General features: G+C 38.0%; 1 protein-coding gene across 3 annotated transcripts in view; it reads left to right on the forward strand.

Annotated features, from left to right (window-relative positions):
• LOC143643718 (uncharacterized) overlaps nucleotides 1–17,795 on the forward strand; it is a 181,238-nt gene extending 163,443 nt beyond the window's left edge. For all 3 annotated transcript variants that reach the window (XR_013156347.1, XM_077112281.1, XM_077112282.1), the window contains exon 5: nucleotides 17,514–17,795. Coding sequence is in view for 2 of the 3 variants with exons in the window: in XM_077112281.1 (XP_076968396.1) it covers nucleotides 17,514–17,702 (189 nt within the window). In the remaining variant the exon portion in view is untranslated. The remainder of the gene's footprint in view (nucleotides 1–17,513) is intronic.
• Nucleotides 17,796–18,249: the final 454 nt, after the last annotated feature.

Genomic DNA, 18,249 nt, shown 5'->3' on the forward strand with positions numbered 1-18,249 from the left:
TTCAGTGCTCTTGCTTTAGGTTTAAGGTCCATAAAACCGCCTCAAATTGTAAGTTTCATAAGATATCTCCCTACATTTTCCTCTAACTGTTTTATGGTCTTAGACCTAATGTTTAGACCTTTGATCCATTTTGAGTTAACTTTTGTATAGGGTGTGAGATACGGGTCTTTCATTCTTTTGCATATGGATATCCAGTTCTCTAGGCACCATTTATTGAAGAGACTGTTCTGTCCCAGGTGAATTGGCTTGACTGCCTTATCAAAGATCAAATGTCCATAGATGAGAGGGTCTATATTTGAGCACTCTATTCGATTCCATTGGTCGATATATCTATCTTTATGCCAATACCATGCTGTTTTGACCACTGTGGCTTCATAATATGCCTTAAAGTCCGGCAGTGCGAGACCTCCAGTTTCGTTTTTTTCCCTCAAGATGTTTTTAGCAATTCGGGGCACCCTGCCCTTCCAGATAAATTTGCTTATTGGTTTTTCTATTTCTGAAAAATAAGTTGTTGGGATTTTGATTGGTATTGCATTGAATCTGTAGATCAATTTAGGTAGGATTGACATCTTAACTATATTTAGTCTTCCAATCCATGAACACGGTATGCCCTTCCATCTATTTAGGTCTTCTGTGATTTCTTTTAGCAGTTTTTTGTAGTTTTTTTTATATAGGTTTTTTGTCTCTTTAGTTAAATTTATTCCTAGGTATTTTATTCTTTTAGTTGCAATTGTAAATGGGATTCGTTTCTTGATTTCCCGCTCCGCTTGTTCATTGCTAGTGTATAGAAATGATACAGATTTTTGAATGTTGATCTTGTATCCTGCTACATTGCTGTACTCATTTATTAGCTCTAGTAGTTTTGTTGTGGATTTTTCCAGGTTTTCGACATATGGTATCATATCGTCTGCAAACAGTGATAGTTTTACTTCTTCCTTTCCAATTTTGAAGCCTTGTATTTCTTTTTCTTGTCTAATTGCTCTGGCTAGAACCTCCAACACAATGTTGAATAATAGTGGTGATAATGGACATCCTTGTCTTGTTCCTGATCTTAGGGAGAAAGTTTTCAATTTTTCCCCATTGAGGATGATATTAGCTGTGGGTTTTTCGTATATTCCCTCTATCATTTTAAGGAAGTTCCCTTGTATTCCTATCTTTTGAAGTGTTTTCAACAGGAAAGGATGTTGAATCTTGTCAGATGCCTTCTCTGCATCAATTGAGATGATCAGGTGATTTTTCTGCTTTGATTTGTTGATATGGTGTATTACATTAATTGATTTTCTTATGTTGAACCATCCTTGCATACCTGGGATGAATCCTTCTTGGTCATGATGTATAATTCTTTTAATGTGTTGTTGGATACGATTTGCTAGAATTTTATTGAGGAATTTTGCATCTATGTTCATTAGAGAGATTGGCCTGTAGTTTTCTTTTTTTGTAATATCTTTGCCTGGTTTTGGTATGAGGGTGATGTTGGCTTCATAGAATGAATTAGGTAGTTTTCCCTCCACTTCGATTTTTTTGAAGAGTTTGAGGAGAGTTGGTACTAATTCTTTCTGGAATGTTTGATAGAATTCACATGTGAAGCCGTCTGGTCCTGGACTTTTCTTTTTAGGAAGCTTTTGAATGACTAATTCAATCTCTTTACTTGTGATTGGTTTGTTGAGGTCATCTATGTCTTCTTGAGTCAAAGTTGGTTGTTCATGTCTTTCCAGGAACCCGTCCATTTCCTCTAAATTGTTGTATTTATTAGCGTAAAGTTGTTCATAGTATCCTGTTATTACCTCCTTTATTTCTGTGAGGTCAGTAGTTATGTCTCCTCTTCCATTTCTGATCTTATTTATTTGCATCCTCGTTCTTCTTCTTTTTGTCAATCTTGCTAAGGGCCCATCAATCTTATTGATTTTCTCATAGAACCAACTTCTGGTCTTATTGATTTCCTCTATTGTTTTCATGTTTTCAATTTCATTTATTTCTGCTCTGATCTTTGTTATTTCTTTCCTTTTGCTTGCTTTGGGATTTGTTTGCTGTTCTTTCTCCAGTTCTTCCAAGTGGACAGTTAATTCCTACATTTTTGCCTTTTCTTCTATTCTGATATAGGCATTTACGGCAATAAATTTCCCTCTTAGCACTGCGTCCTATAAGTTTTGATATGTTGTGTTTTCGTTTTCATTTGCCTCGAGGTATTTACTAATTTCTCTTGCAATTTTTTCTTTGACCCACTCGTTGTTTAAGAGTGTGTTGAGCCTCCACGTATTTGTGAATTTTCTGGCACTCCACCTATTATTGATTTCCAACTTCGTTCCTTTATGATCCAAGAAAGTGTTGTGTATTATTTCAATCTTTTTAATTTGTTAAGACTTGCTTTGTGACCCAGCATATGGTCTATCTTTGAGAATGATCCATGAGCACTTGAGAAAAAGGTGTATCCTGCTGTTGTGGGATGTAATGTCCTATAAATGTCTGTTAAGTCTAGCTCATTTATAGTAATATTCAGATTCTCTATTTCTTTATTGATCCTCTGTCTAGATGTTCTGTCCATTGATGAGAGTGGTGAATTGAAGTCTCCAACTATTATGGTATATGTGTCTATTTCCCTTTTCAGTGTTTGCAGTGTATTCCTCACGTATTTTGGGGCATTCTGGTTTGGTGCATAAATATTTATGATTGTTATGTCTTCTTGTTTAATTGTTCCTTTTATTAGTAGATAGTGTCCTTCTTTGTCTCTTTTAACTGTTTTACATTTGAATTCTAATTTGTTGGATATTAGTATAGCCACTCCTGCTCTTTTCTGGTTGTTATTTGCATGAAATGTCTTTTCCCAACCTTTCACTTTCAAACTATGTTTATCTTTGGGTCTAAGATGTGTTTCCTGTAGACAGCATATGAAAGGATCCTGTTTTTAATCCATTCTGCCAGTCTATGTCTTTTGATTGGGGAATTCAGTCCATTAACATTTAGTGTTATTACTGTTTGGATACTATTTTCCTCTACGATTTTGCCTTTTGTATTATATATATATATAATATCTGACTTTCCTTCTTTCTACACTCTTCTCTATACCTCTCTCTTCTGTTTTTTCGTATCTGACTCTAGTGCTCCCTTTAGTATTTCTTGCAGAGCTGGTCTCTTGGTCACAAATTCTCTCAGTGACTTTTTGTCTGAGAATGTTTTAATTTCTCCCTCATTTTTGAAGGACAATTTTGCTGGATATAGGAGTCTTGGTTGGCAGTTTTTCTCTTTTAGTAATTTAAATATATCATCCCACTGTCTTCTAGCTTCCATGGTTTCTGCTGAGAAATCTATACATAGTCTTATTGGGTTTCCCTTGTATGTGATGGATTGTTTTCCTCTTGCTGCTTTCAAGATCCTCTCTTTCTCTTTGACCTCTGACATTCTAACTAGTAAGTGTCTTGGAGAACGCCTATTTGGGTCTAATCTCTTTGGGGTGCGCTGTAGTTCTTGGATCTGTAATTTTAATTCTTTCATAAGAGTTGGGAAATTTTCAGTGATAATTTCTTCCATTAGTTTTTCTCCTCCTTTTCCCTTCTCTTCTCCTTCTGGGACACCCACAACACGTATATTTGTGCGGTTCAAATTGTCCTTCAGTTCTCTGATCCCCTGTTCAAATTTTTCCATTCTTTTCCCTATACTTTCTGTTTCTTTTTGGAATTCAGATGTTCCATCCTCCAAATCACTAATTCTATCTTCTGTCTCTTTAAATCTATCATTGTAGGTATCCATTGATTTTTCCATCTTTTCTACTTTATCCTTCACTTCCATAAGTTCTGTGATTTGTTTTTTCAGTTTATCTATTTCTTCTTTTTGTTCAGCCCATGTCTTCTTCGTGTCCTCCCTCAATTTATCGATTTCGTTTTTGAAGAGGTTTTCCATTTCTGTTCGTATATTCAGCATTAGTTGTTTCAGCTCCTGTATCTCATTTGAACTATTGGTTTGTTGTTTTGACTGGGCCATATTTTCAATTTTCTGAGCATGATCCATTATCTTCTGCTGGCGTCTCGGCATTTAGTCAGATTTCCCTGGGTGTTGGACCCAACAGTTTGAAAGATTTTTCTGTGAAATCTCTGAGTTCTGTTTTTCTTATCCTGCCCAGTAGGTGGCGCTCGTGGTACACGTTTGTCTGCGAGTCCCACCAGTAAAAGGTGCTATGGGTCCTTTAACTTTGGAAAACTCTCACCCCGGGGGGAGGATCACCAGCCGAAGTGGCTTGGAAGAGTGCCAGCTGGCCCAGGGATCCGAACGCGGGGAGAGTCGCCGGCCGCCGCAGCCCGGGAGAGCGCCCGTCCAAATCTCCTAGTCGGCCCGGGGCGCCAAGCGTGGTGGGAGAGCGCCAGCCGCCACGGCCCGGGAGAGTGCACCGTTCCCAGCCGGACCAGGAAGTCACGTGTTTGAAAGGGACCCCGGTCACCGTTCTCCGTGGCCTGGGGATCTCCTATCCAGTTCTCCCAGTTGGTCCGGGGGGCCACACGTGGGGGGGACGCCTGCCGCCGCGCTTGAGGGGACTGCCTGCCCAGTTGTCCCAGCTGGCCCGGGAAGGAGGAAGGGAGGGACTCCGGCTGCTTGCCGCCCTGGCCTGGGAAAGCCCGCACCCCTTGGTGATCTCACTGGAGCGGGTTCTCTCAGTCAGTCAGCCATTCCAGGATGGGGTATGCTGTCTTTTTGATCTCTGTCATGGCTCTTGGAGCTGTTCTATATTGTTTCTACTCCCTTAGTAGCTGTTCTGGAGGAGGAAGTAAGATCCGTGCGTCTTACTAAGCCGCCATCTTCTCCAGAAGTCTAGAGAAAGGGGTTTTATACCTTGCAAGCATTGTTTCCTCATGTGTAAGATGGAGCAGTTTCATAGGATGACTGAGGATTTCATGAGCTGCCAACTTCAAGTTGCATATGGTAACTTGTTAAACATTAACAATGGTTTCATTTTGTCTCATCATATCTCTTTCCATTCTTCCCACCCTGTACTGCTGGCCTGGGCTGGATTGGTGGGGTGTCTTGTTTTTTGGAACAGGAAAAGTAAGAGAACTTGGCAGAAACCAAGGTTTAGTCATGTAAAGGATCTCAACTCGATCCCGCGCGCAAGTCGGCCGACACCCTCTGCTGCACTCGCAGGCTAACGCCCGGCTCAGAAATGGGTCAGCTTTTATAAAGGAAATGTAAATATCCAAGCTAAGGCATCTAGAGAAAGATACCTTGACTCAAGAAAGGGTCAGTGATGTTTTGGGATTACTCTGTCAGCTGGGAAGGCACACGGCGATATTTGCTAGTTTTCTCTCCTAGCTTTTCATTCAAAAGACTTCCCCAGGGACGTTTTCCTTCTGCATCTCCAAAGGTCTCTTGTCAGTGTCAGCTCTGAAGCTTTGTCCAAAATAGTTCCCTTTTAAAGGACTCCAGTAAACAACACCATCTTGAATGGATGGAGACACATCTCCATGGAAACCACCTAATCAGAAGTTCCCACCCACAATTGGACAGGTGACATCTCCATGGAAACAACTTAATCAAAAAGATGCCACCCAACAATATTGAGTCAAGATTAAAGAACATAGATTTTCTGGTGAATATGACAGTTTCACATCAGCACATATGGAATTAAAAAAAATTATTCTTTCGTCATATATATAATCTTACATTTCCCCTTTTAATCATATTAAGATATATATTTCATTGCCATTAATTGTGTTTACACTGTTGTGCTACCATCACCACCATCCATTACCAAAACATTTCCATCATTCCAGATAGGGACCTGTACATTTTAAGCCTTAATTTTCCATTTCCTATCTAAACTCTGTCCCCTGGTAAACTATATTCTGGATTCTGACTTAGTGAGTTTGCTTATTCTAATTTATTCAAAACAGTGAGATAATATAATATTTATCCTTTTGTGTCTGGCATATGTCACTCAACAAGATGTTTTTAAAGTTCATCCATGCTGTCACATGTATTGGCACCTCCTTTTTACAGCTGAGTAATATTCCATTGTATGTATGTGTCACATATAATAGAGACATAGATGCTTCCTTACCTTTTATTCTAGAAGTTTAACTGTTCGAGCTCTTATATTAAGGTCTTTGATCCATTTTGAGTTGATTTTTGTCTGTGATGTGAGGTAGGGGGTCCTTCATTTTCCTTTTTTTTTTTTTTTTTACAGATGAAGATCCAGTTTTCCCAGCACCATTTGTTGAGAAGAGTATTCTTTTCCAATTGAATAGCATTTGCAACTTAGTCAAAAATCAGTTAACCATAAAAGTGAGGGTTGCTATCTGAGCTTTCCATTGTATTCCATTGGTCTGTTTCTCTTTTTGTGCCAGTACCATACTGTTTTGATTACTGTGGCTTTGTAGTAAATTTTAAGATCAGAAAGTGTGAATCCTTTAACTTCATTCTCCTTTTTCAAGATGCTTTAGCTATTTGGGGTTCCTTACCCTTCTGTATAAATTTGATGATTGGTTTTTCTATTTCTGCAGAGAAAGTTGTTGGAATTTTGATTGGGATTGTGTTGAATCTATTAATTGCTTTGGGTAAGGTTGTTATCTTAATGGTATTTAGTCTTCTAATCTAAGAACATGGAAGACCTTTTCATTAATTTGGGCTTTCTTTGATTTCTTTTAGCAATGTTCTGTAGTTTTCCATGTATAAGTCCTTTACATCCTTCATTAGATTTATTCCTAGATATTTGATTCTTTTAATTGCTATTGAATTAAAATATTCAATATTATAATTTTGGATTTTTTTTTGGATTTATTTGAATTTTTTTTCTTAATTTCTTCTTTTGGTTGTTCATTGCTTCTGTATAGAAACATTATTGATTTTTGAGTGTTTATCTTCTCTGCCATTTTGCTGAATTCATTTATTAGCTCTAGGAGCTTTGATGTGTATTTTTCAGCTTATTTGTGTATAGGATCATATCATTTGCAAATAAGGAAAGTTTGCTTCTTCCTTTCCAATTTGGATGCCTTTTATTTCTTTTTCTAGTCTAATTGCTTTGGCAAGAACATGCAATACAATGCTGACTAGCAGTGGTGACAGTGGGCAACCTTGTCTTGTTCCTGATCTCAGAGGGATAACTTTCAGTCTTTCATCATTAAGTAGGTTGTTGGCTGTGGGCTTTTCATATATTCCCTTTATCATGTTGAGGAAGTTTCCTTCCATTATTAGTGTTCTAAGTGTTTTTAATCAAGAAAGGATACTGGATTTTTTTGAATGCCTTTTCTATGTCAATTGTGTTTTGTTTTTTTTTTTCCTTCAGTGTATTAATGTGATATTCTACATTTAATTGAGTTTCAGATATTGAATCAACCTTGTATACCAGGAAAAAATACCATGTGATCATGGTGTATATATATATTTTTGTATACTGTATGGTGGGGGTCACATCTCATTCTTTTTCCATGTTACTTCCCTGTTATTTCAGCAGCATTTATTGAATTATTTTTTGGGGGGTGATGGGCTTGGTGCATGGGCTGGGAATTGAACCTGGTTCTCCCACATGGTGGGTGAGAATTCTATCACTGAACTACCCTTGCCCTTCCTGATGTTTATTCTTTTAATATGCTGTTAGATTTGATTTGTGGGCTTGGAAGCAGATCCTTCCCCATTTGATTCTTAGATGATTACCACATGAGATCCTGAAGCAGAAGCTCCAACTAAACTATATCTGGACTCCTGACCTACTGAAACTGTAAGATAATAAATGTTTGTAGTTTTAAGCTGCTAAGTTTTTGGTGATATTTCTTTGTGGCTATAGATCACTAACACAAGGGCCTAAGTTGGAATATTTGTTTGTTATATCAGGGTTCATTTGTTTACATACAGTTGTTCATACATTCACAAATGTTTATCAAACTCCTAAGATGTGTAAGGCTGCAAGGTATCATGGTGAAAAAGATGAGAGGCATCTATTATCATATCATATGATGTCATATTTGTGAACTAAGTTTGGGCATGTCAAACAAAAACACAAAAAAATTAATGTTCTGTTCAGTTAGACCAATTCGGTGAGAAAGAATAATAATTATAGCCTGTGATCAATGCTGTGATGGACATGAATTGAATGTAGTGGTAAAAAATAACAATAACAAATAATAAAAATCATTAACAATCATTGAACATGTGTAATGTGTCAAGTACTATTTCAAAACATACTGTACTCTGTTTTAGAAATGTGTATGAATTCTAGGTATTTTAAATAAATTAATACATTTTTTCTTAGAATATTTCTATGAGCACCTTCATTTTACACGTGAAGAAACTAAGGCCCTGAAAGATTAAGTAACTTGCCCAAAGTCTCCCGGTAATTCAGGGACAGACCTGAAGCTTAAACTCCAGCAGTCTTGCTCTAGAACCCATGTCTTTATACAGTGGGGTCCACTTTAGGTGGGATGGTTGAGAATTCTTCCCTGGGATTACCTTTATGTATGTTGTTTTTTTTTTTTTTTTTTTTTTTAAAGGAAAGACAGAGAGAAGGAAGGAAGGATAGAAGGAAGGAAGGAAGGAAGAAAGGGAAACATTTTTAAACATTTTCTTGTTTTATTGTATTCTGTTTCTCCGTTTTTGTTACATGGGCTGGGGCCGGGAATCGAACCGAGGTCCTCCGGCATAGCAGGCAAGCACTTTTGCCCGCTGAGCCACCGCGGCCCGCCCTATGTATGTTGTTTTAAATTAGAAGAATCCAAAGGTGCAAATTAGCAGAGGAAAAGAAGTTCTGGCAGAGTGAACAAAAATTTAAAAAAAGCTGTTAAGAGGGGAAGAGTCTGCATGTTATAGGAGTCCACAGAAGGCCAGTGCCACCAGACTACAATGAGCATGGGTGATAATGGGGCCATAGGTAAGGGTCAGATTATGCAAAGCTTTCAGTCTGCAGTAAGAAGTTTTTGTATTCTGTTCTAATTAAAATGGCAAGTACCTAAACTGTATTTTGCAAAGGAGTGGACTGGCTGTTTTGGAGACTGGTTTGAAAGGGATAAGTAAGAGTAGACACGGGAAGATGAGAGGCAACTGAAGTATTTCAAGGGAGAGAAAATGGTAGACCAGACCAGTGCAGAGTCAGAGGAGGCAGAGGGGTGGATAGGTTAATGTCTCTTCTGGAGGAAGAATGATAGGATTTGCTGAAAGGGGTGAAGATAAAGAAAAGGGAGGATGAATACCAATATTTGAGCTTTAGTCCTGGGTGGATGATGGTCCCCAAATAGCCCATTATGTGCCAATCACTGTGCTGAGTTGGATACAATATGTTTCTGGTTGAGGGGTCCCTCAGGCTAGGGAAAGAAAGTGACAGCTGAACAACTATAATATGATGTGATAAAACAGAGAAGCATTTTAGTGTCATGGAACCATGGAAAAGCAAATGATGCATTATGCCTGGTTTTCCAGGGGTGGTGTGGGCTGAATATCAGGAAAAGCTTCACCAAAGAGAGGGTATTTGAGCTGGATCTCAGTGATCAGCAAAGGCGGTGTGGGTAGGAGGAAGCAGAGGCAACTGCCTAACAAGGGCACTGAAGGATTTATTTAAATAACATTATATTTTTTTCTTTTACACTCCTCATTCCACAAAGAATCTGAAGTAGTTGATAGAAGTACAAAAAGTATGAAGTGTTCATGGAACAATAAATAATTCGGGGCGGCTAGAAAATTGAATGCATAATAGGAAGCCAAAATTTGAAGTGGGCAGTTCAGGAGGCAGTCATGAAGATTGGTATGCCATGCTAGGAAGGTTAACTTTTCTCCTACTGAGACTTCATGTGGTATGACACGACACCTTGTTAAACACAAAGGGATTAGTTGAATTTCAAATATCAATAAGACCCCACCCCTAAAATAGAAGCAAAAAACCATATCTTTTGGAACTGCTTTGCCAAAGATCAAACTGTACATGTATTTATTCATTCAATAAATATTTAACAATATACTGGCACTTTATTAGCCAAAATAAGATAAATGTGACTCTTCTACTCAGAGTGCATACAATCTAGTTGGAATGACAATTATTACACTGATAATCGAAAAAATCATTAGAATTGTGTGAAGTGCTTTCAAGTAAAGGTGCAGGTTGCTATGACAATAAATAAAATGGGAACTCAACCTAGTCAAGGAGGTCAAGGAAGTGATAATTAAGGCAATTAGGTCAAATGATGAGGGATCCTTTGTGGTGTATGAAATGTTGGTTTCATAAGGAATAGGTAAACAGTATTCGTGTATATCTGTTTACTCGTTTATCTAACATGTACTAAAGTAATCCTAACTATGAAGCACTATGGGAGAAACAGGAACAAATAATTTAACACTTGCCTATAAAATCATCTAGCACTTAGTTTACAAAGCATTGTCATCAGACGCTAGTTCAACCACCTCACCAAACAATACTCTGTTAATCGATATTTAAAAACATATCTTACACTGATGATTAATACAAGAACACTCTTTTTCAGCAGTCATGGCTTTTGGGAACCCAGAGGTCAGGTAAGAAATGCAGAGATGTCTTTGGCTCACAGAGACTTTTACATGATTTTATTGACAATTGCATGATCCATAGGAACCAAGGTAACGATTACCCTTGCCCAGCTGAGAAGACTCTATTTGCCACAAAACAATAATAACTATAGCCTCTTTTATTATAACATTCTTCAGGCTTCTTGAAATGTGTCTCTATCCCATCATCCTAATGACCAACAATTATAGGGTTGTAGGCCTGACACTGGGCATCTGCTGCTAATTCAGTGACCTTTGTACCCAGCCATCAGCTCTGATACTTTCTGTTTGGACCCATGCCGTCTTATAAGCACCAGCAAAGCCACAAAGCCACAGATTACTGAAGAATCCAGGTTTTAATTGGTATCTCCCCCAGAAAGGTATATTTGGGTCTTTTTCCATATCCAGCAACAACAAAGAAATAAAACCAATATTACATAGAGTATATATACCAACTAGAGAAAAGGTAAAGGCAAGATATTCTCATGTAAAGTCAATGCAGTTTGTTATTGGATGGTTAGGGAAACCAGAGCAGCTCCCCAAATTTTGCTACAATGAACCTATAGAAGAATAGGTCAAAGTGAGGTTCAGAGAGGCCCATTGATTTTCTAAAGAGCAAGTAGCCAGTAAAATAATACAGCCTACTCTTCAAAATGAATCTATTCAGTATATAACCAAAACTTATTTTTCCATCACCACCGCCATTTAGGTCCCTGTTCCAAAAGGAAAGGTGAAGTTTAGCAGGGACATTAAGACGTGATTATAAATAACCATATTAAAAAATGCAGTTGAAAGATGCAAAAAGATGGGCTTCTTTTCAATGGAAAGTGATAAAGGGATTTATGAAAGAAATGGGATTTGTAGTATTGAGCTTCTGTTCATGGCAAAGGAGCCATTTTGGCATAAACCATCTTTTAGTGTTTGAACCGCAGAGGAGATACTGTGAAGCTAGATATGTGCCAAGGATGGCATTGCTGTTTTCACTTTATTTTATTTTAAAGAATTATTTGGAAGCTTAAGGTCAATTCTGGGATTTCTATTTGACAAAAGTATGACTAGCTTAGCTGCATTTGGGACAATTTACTATGTGATAAAAAATGTCATTTGTGGATGCTTTTTCTGTCAACAGAGACTAAGGATTTCATTACTACAAAAAATGCCTGTCTCCCTATAAAGGTCAGAGGCATGTTGTAGAAAATTCTCATATATTGTTGTCACAAAACTCTCTTCTCTTCTCACAAAGTCTAGAATGGGCACTCTCTGAGGGTTTGCTATTTATTATATAGAGAGTAAATGTGGACACTTTGTTATAAAACATACTAACATTTTAAATTTGACACATTTTTTATTGGCAGAAAGAGATGGAGAGAGAGAGTTGTAATTTATACATTCTAGATGTTTGTGGGTGAAAACAGTGGGCATGTGTTGGAAGTAAGAGACAAGAATGGGAGAAAATGTCTCTGCTCAGGTCATGTCCTGCCAACCTCTTTATGCAGCTTAACTCAGGAGATGGTACTTCGTGGAAACTGAACGATTAATAAGACTACCCAACAGGGCCAAACACCAACCCTGAACCGTGGCAGAATGTTACAGGTTACTGTCCAGAGTAACAGCTAGTGTCTTCAGAGATAGCAGACAGAACTTAGTGTGATTCTCAGAGTAATCACTAAATATGAGATCTGGTGTGAGATGCTTATTTGCTCTCAGCCCTACTCAGCAGGGATGTTGTAGTTTAAAAAAAAGACACCTGGTTTATTGGGAGGGCTAAACAATGTGGCCCATTTTATTTCCCTGCAACCACTACTTAAAAAAATGCTCTGTTGATCTCTCCTTACTCCAACAACATCTAAGGAGAATTTTATGGCTTTAGATCACTTTTATAGGAATAAATATTATTTGGGCCAGTAAGACCTCATTTGAGGTATTTAAAAGGTGTGGTCTAGACATCAGTAAAAAATTTAAACTTGTCTTAATTCCATTCCATCTGAATTGGGGAGGTAGTATGGTCTCTCCTTTCACATTCTTCACTGTTTCATTTTTTCTCTATCTCCTTCCTTCTTCATCTTCAAGATCCTTCAGGATTAAGGAGGAGAGGAGGAAAAGAATCAAAGATAAATTTTATTTACCTAGTCTTATTTGAGGTTTATTTTGATTCACACTATCATTCCCTCTGTTTTGGCAGATGTTCAAATTCTCATGTTTTTTATAATGCACAAAATGTGTGAACTCATTGAAGGCCCATCAGAGACTTCCACACTGGGCAGTTGCTGAAACAAATGAAGTGTTCTATACCTGTCCTATTGAATCCACTAGCCAGCTCACCTTTTGTCCCAGGAGTTCACCCCATGGCCCTTTATTGGTAGGACCCCTTTGCCTTGGGAAGTCTCCATAATAAGGCTCAAACTGGTTATCTTCCGTGGAGTCCTCCTGGCCCACAAAGACACATTTGTTTTTGCCATGACAAATAATAGCATTTTATTGCTCTTCATCCCAAGCATCTTAAGTCATCTTCTCACCTTCAAAATCTTCTGTGGGAAGCAGGTACTGCTCTTTATTTAGAACAAAACTCTAGAGAATATATGTCAAGATCCTAAGATATTTCTCCCCATACTAATGACAGCATTAAGGTGGGCTTAAGTGTTTCTCAAGGTCAGCAAGCATCCAGCCCTCTTCTTCCAGACACTGTAGATGTCTGTGAGTTTTTATCATGGTACTCTGCCTCTCTTCACTGGAAGGCAGTGGAGAAGACTCTTCTCCTACCATTGAAGGGGAAGTGGACACATTCCCTGCTACGCTGTCACTTCTCCTCCTTCTGACTTCAGGTGAGCTGGATGCAGGGGTGAACTAAAGGCTGAAGTGTTGGTGTGTTCACTTCTTGTGTACTCAGGAGAACAGTTTAATATGCATCCTTCATTGCTCTCTTCAGAGTTTAGCAGTACTTATCTCTAACCATCTGTAGCTGTGTAACTTTAGGCAGAATGCTCAGACCACAGAAACATCCCATTTACATCCAGGATCACATATAAATTTCACAAGACAGTGCCTGTTACATTCTAGAACTCAGAAAAGGCTAGGTTTTCTCTTTTTTTAATCTTTTTTTTTTACTTGTTGAGGATCACTTAGGCATTCCTGTAATGCAGCAACTTTTATACTTTTTAAGGGATATTCAAATCCAACACTCATATTCTGGCATAATTTAAATGAGCAAGAAAATAAAAGTAAATGTAAATTTTAAGAACAGCCTGCTTGGGGAAATGGAGAAAAGTAACATCATTTTACACTGAACAGTTCTTTTTTTTTTTTTTTTTCTTCAATTCGGAAGACTGGAGGCTTCATTTAGTTGCCTTTTCCAGAAGCTGACTTTTAGCCCAGCTCACCTGCTTTCAGAACAGGTTGATTCATTTTACCTTAGCATTCAGCTGGTGAATTTGAAATTGCTGATGAAAGCTACTGTCAAATCCCTGGTCTATTTTGATAATGATTTGTACTTGTAAGGCAATCTGCCCATTAGTGTAGCAAAGGAGAATTGAGACAGCATTTCACAGAAGGATCTGTGAAGCAAGCACGGCAGCTTCGGAGTCCGCTGGGCAGGAATTTATATTCCTACAGCATTTTGACTCAACACACTAATGTGGGATGCATGGGGGTGTTTGCATTTGGTGCCAGATTGTTTCCCTACCCCAGAGGCTGTCCTAAGAGATTTGTTATATTTGCCTTTGCTTACCAAATGGAATTTAAGTTGCCTTTTATTTAAATGCTAAGTTACAGCACAGGTTATCTATGTTATGTCTCTGCATCTTATCTGTGGCTGCCCAGGTATAATGATGCTCACAATGAATGTGTGTGTGTGTGTGTGTGTATTCTGTTGACTGTCCAATTAGGTGGAATATAATCTGTTTTTATTAACCTACTTTTGTTACTCTACGCAATGACTGCGCTGCTAAACCAGAGGCTATTTGTGGATCACAAATAAGCGGTGAAATCCTCCTCCATCCATTCTACAAACTGCCACTTTTCCCTAACATCTCAAAAAATGCAGCAATACTGAAAAAAATATAAAAACTCTAATCTTGAGTAAAATAGGCATGAGTTTAAATTTTACTCTGTGTGAGTTTAAGTAAATACCTTCCTTTCTCTGAACTTTTTTCAAATAGCTACATTTTTACAATTCAGACCTTTCAGGTTGTACAAGAAATAAATGAGAATATACGCATGGAGTCTTAACTCCAAATGGACTTTGGGGACCAGCATTACCTTGACTGGGCATTGCCTCGGAGAATAGGAGGTGGCCCTGCTTGGCAGGAAATCAAGATGCTGTTTAAGCAACTCTGTGGTCTTCTTTTGAGATGTGAGAAGGAAGCTCCATTCTCCCTTTTGATTCTTTACATGTCAGGAACTTGTGTTCATGAGGAAATAATGCAATTGACCTTTGTCTTCTCTGCCTTGTCGGGGTCAATTTTAAAGGTGAAGATTTCTGTTGGGATGGTTGTTACCTCTTAAAAGTTTTAGAAAGAAGATGTTTAATGTGTCCAGGGGGTTAGGACTATAATATTTTACTCACTTTTCTTAGCACCTAGTTCACTTAGGACCATGGCAAAGGGAAAAGAGCATGAATATTAGAACCAGGCAGGTGGGCGGGTGATTCCTGCTTGTGCTTATTGCCACAGTGACTTCTCGTGAGTTAATTGATCTATAGCAGCCTTCTTCCAATTCTTTGAACAGTCAGATTCTTTCCTATCTTAGGTCCTTTGCTCCCTCTTTTCCCTCTGTTGAAATAATATGTATTGGTTGGGGTTCTCCAGGGAAACAAAACCTATAGAATGTAAATATTATGAGTTTTATTTATATAATTTATATATTAAAAGTATGTATTATGCATTTATTTATGTATTTGTTTATAATATACCACAACTGTGGTATGTACAAGTCCAAATTCCATAGGGCAGGCCAAAAGCTGGGAACTCCAAAAAGGGAAGATTTTCAACAAATTCCCAGGAAATGCTGACTAGCATAGAGATGGAAATCCTTCCTTCTGATTGCTGAAATGATCTGTTCTCCCTTTCAGGCCTTCAAATTCTTGGATAAGACTTCTCCCATTGCTGAAAGCTATCTCCTTTGTTGATTGTAGATGTAATCAGCCATAGGTGCAATCAACTGACTGATGATTTAAAACCATAACATATCTTCACAGTAATACTCAGAGTAGTGCTTGCTTGATCAAACAGCTGACACCATAATGTGACCAAATTGGCAAATGAACTTAACCATCACACACCCATTGCCCCTCTTCTCCTAACTGGCTACTTATCCTTCCAGGGTCAGGTTAAGAATTACTGTTTCAAAAGACCTATTTCAGTTTTGTCCTCTTTCTTCCTTTAGTCTTGATCACGGAACTCTGATTGCTTCCTTCATCTATCAGCATCTGAATTGATATATTTATTTGTTTACTTGATTGTTCTGTATCTCCCTCTATACTACTATAAACTCCTTACAGGCAGAAACCAGGTTTGTTGTATTCATTAGTTAAACCAGCGTCTCACAGAGGGACACATATAAAGCACCAAAAAATATTAATTGAATGGATAAATTAATTCCTCAGACTAAGCATCTTCATCTGTAAACGAAGTAGTAGGAATACTTGGTGCAAGATTTAAGTGAGATAGAGATGGAAAAAATGTGGCAGCGTGCCTGCCCCAGAGTTTGATTGACATTATCATTACGTGTGCTACTAATCCATTTTAGTCCAACAAGTATGTAAATTTGTCAAACTCCTTAGCCCCTCTGACCTCACTTAACCAGGCATCAGGTTATTTTATTTCAAAGTTCGCATATAATTTCTTGTAAGCGCAGAAAAAAAAATTCTATACCTGAATTTTTAAGCACGGATCATGACATCTTCTTGATCAAACAATTAAAAAATGTTATGCCACATGCCCAAATATTTGAGTCATTATGTAGTGAGAGCATGAAACTATTCTTTTTCCACTGGGAAATTCATTACCACCCAAGAGAAAAGGGGACTATTTCACTGGTTGCAATTCTGAGGCTTTCCAGTAATAAAAAGAAGAGCTAGAAATAACATGATTTCTCTGTTGTGAAAAATACATGTGTAAAATTCACTGCAAAATTAACAGCTTTTATCATTTGTAAAAACTGGAACTGCTTTTCCCATATTTCTAGATTTGCTCTTCTGGGACGGAGGGAGGTAGGAGGATCTGATATTCTGATTTGATATATTTGACTGAAATTGTGTGCTTGCCTCAGGGGAATTGCAAAGAAAGCACTCCTTTGCCGATGGTGATATGGCTCATCTCATCACCAGGTAGTGGGGAAGTTCTGCTTTCCTGTGCCCCCATGTAACTTGCTGATGCAACAGAACATAATGCTTTCCCTGACTTTTTAGGGCTTCTTTCAAACTGCCACCCTAATCCAGGCAATGTTTCTTCCCAAAATGCCTTGGGGAGATATATTGAGAGAGCAGATAGAATGGCTTGAGTCATTCTTTCCTTTATTTTCAGTCACTATGACTTGGTGCATTTTGCTTCTCATTTTTAGCAGATTCCAAATAACACAATGACAGCAACAAGAGCTAACATTTACTTGGGATTTATTTGTTTTGAGCACTGTTCTAAGTAGTTTACACGTATGTACTTCTGATGTTGTGGAAATTATTTTCAACTACTCTTCAAGAGAAAAAACTGAGGAACAGAGAGGTTAAGTCACTTATTCTGAAAGGTAAAGTTCATAACCAACAGATTTAGGACTTGAATGCAGACAGAATGGTCCCAGTGCCAGTACTGTGTTCAGAAATGTCAATCCTCAGTGTCAATACATGCGGTAGGCTGATTCCAAAATGGCTCCCAGTGCTCCCTGCCTCCTGGTGTTGAGCTCTTATGTAATTTTCTCCCCTTATATTTGGGGTAAATCTACAGGCCTGCTTCTAACAAATAGAACATAGCAAAAATGATAAGATACCACTGGTTTTAAAAGCCTGTGAATTCCATCTTTCTTGCTCTCTGTCTGGTAAGCTGTTCTATGAAGTCCACTTAACAAGGAACCAAGAGTGGCCGCCAGCCAACAGCCAGCGAGGAACCGAAGTCTTCAATCCAACAAATCATGAGGGACTAAATCTTGCCAACAACCATCTGAGTGATTGTGGAAGTGGCTCCTTCTCCAGATGGGCCTTGAGAGAAGCAGAGACCCAGCCAGCACCTTGATTGCATTCTCGTGCAAGAACCTGAGCCAGAGGATCCAACTAAGCTGCCCCTATATTCCTAACCCACAGAAACTGTGAAGTAATAAATGTGTTAAGCCACTGAGTTTTGGGGTGATTTATTTTACAGCAATAGATAATCAACACAGTACTCTAGCAATCATTTTTTACTCTTTCTCTTCATCCTTGCTACTTTTCTTTTTTCTTTTTCTGAATGCTTGCTATATGTCAGGCAATACGCTCACATACATTATCTCATTAAATCATCATTACAGCCCACAATAAAACCTGATGTATATTATGAGCCTCATTTTACAGGTCAGAAGTGGAGTCTCAGTAAGTTTTTGTGGAAACTATATAGTGTAATGTAACTAGTAAGTGGAATTACCATATAGATCTCCTAAGATCTGCTCATCTTTTAAAAAGTTAAAGCACTTCCTCCATAAATTATTTCTCTTTAATTTAAACCCTAAACCCTTAATTCTACAAATAGATATAAAAATTACTCACTTGTCTATTATTCTTTGCTCTGTGTCATAAAAAAATAATTA

Source organism: Tamandua tetradactyla, chromosome 8, assembly GCF_023851605.1.
Source record: "Tamandua tetradactyla isolate mTamTet1 chromosome 8, mTamTet1.pri, whole genome shotgun sequence".
Taxonomy (NCBI): Eukaryota; Metazoa; Chordata; class Mammalia; order Pilosa; family Myrmecophagidae; genus Tamandua; species Tamandua tetradactyla.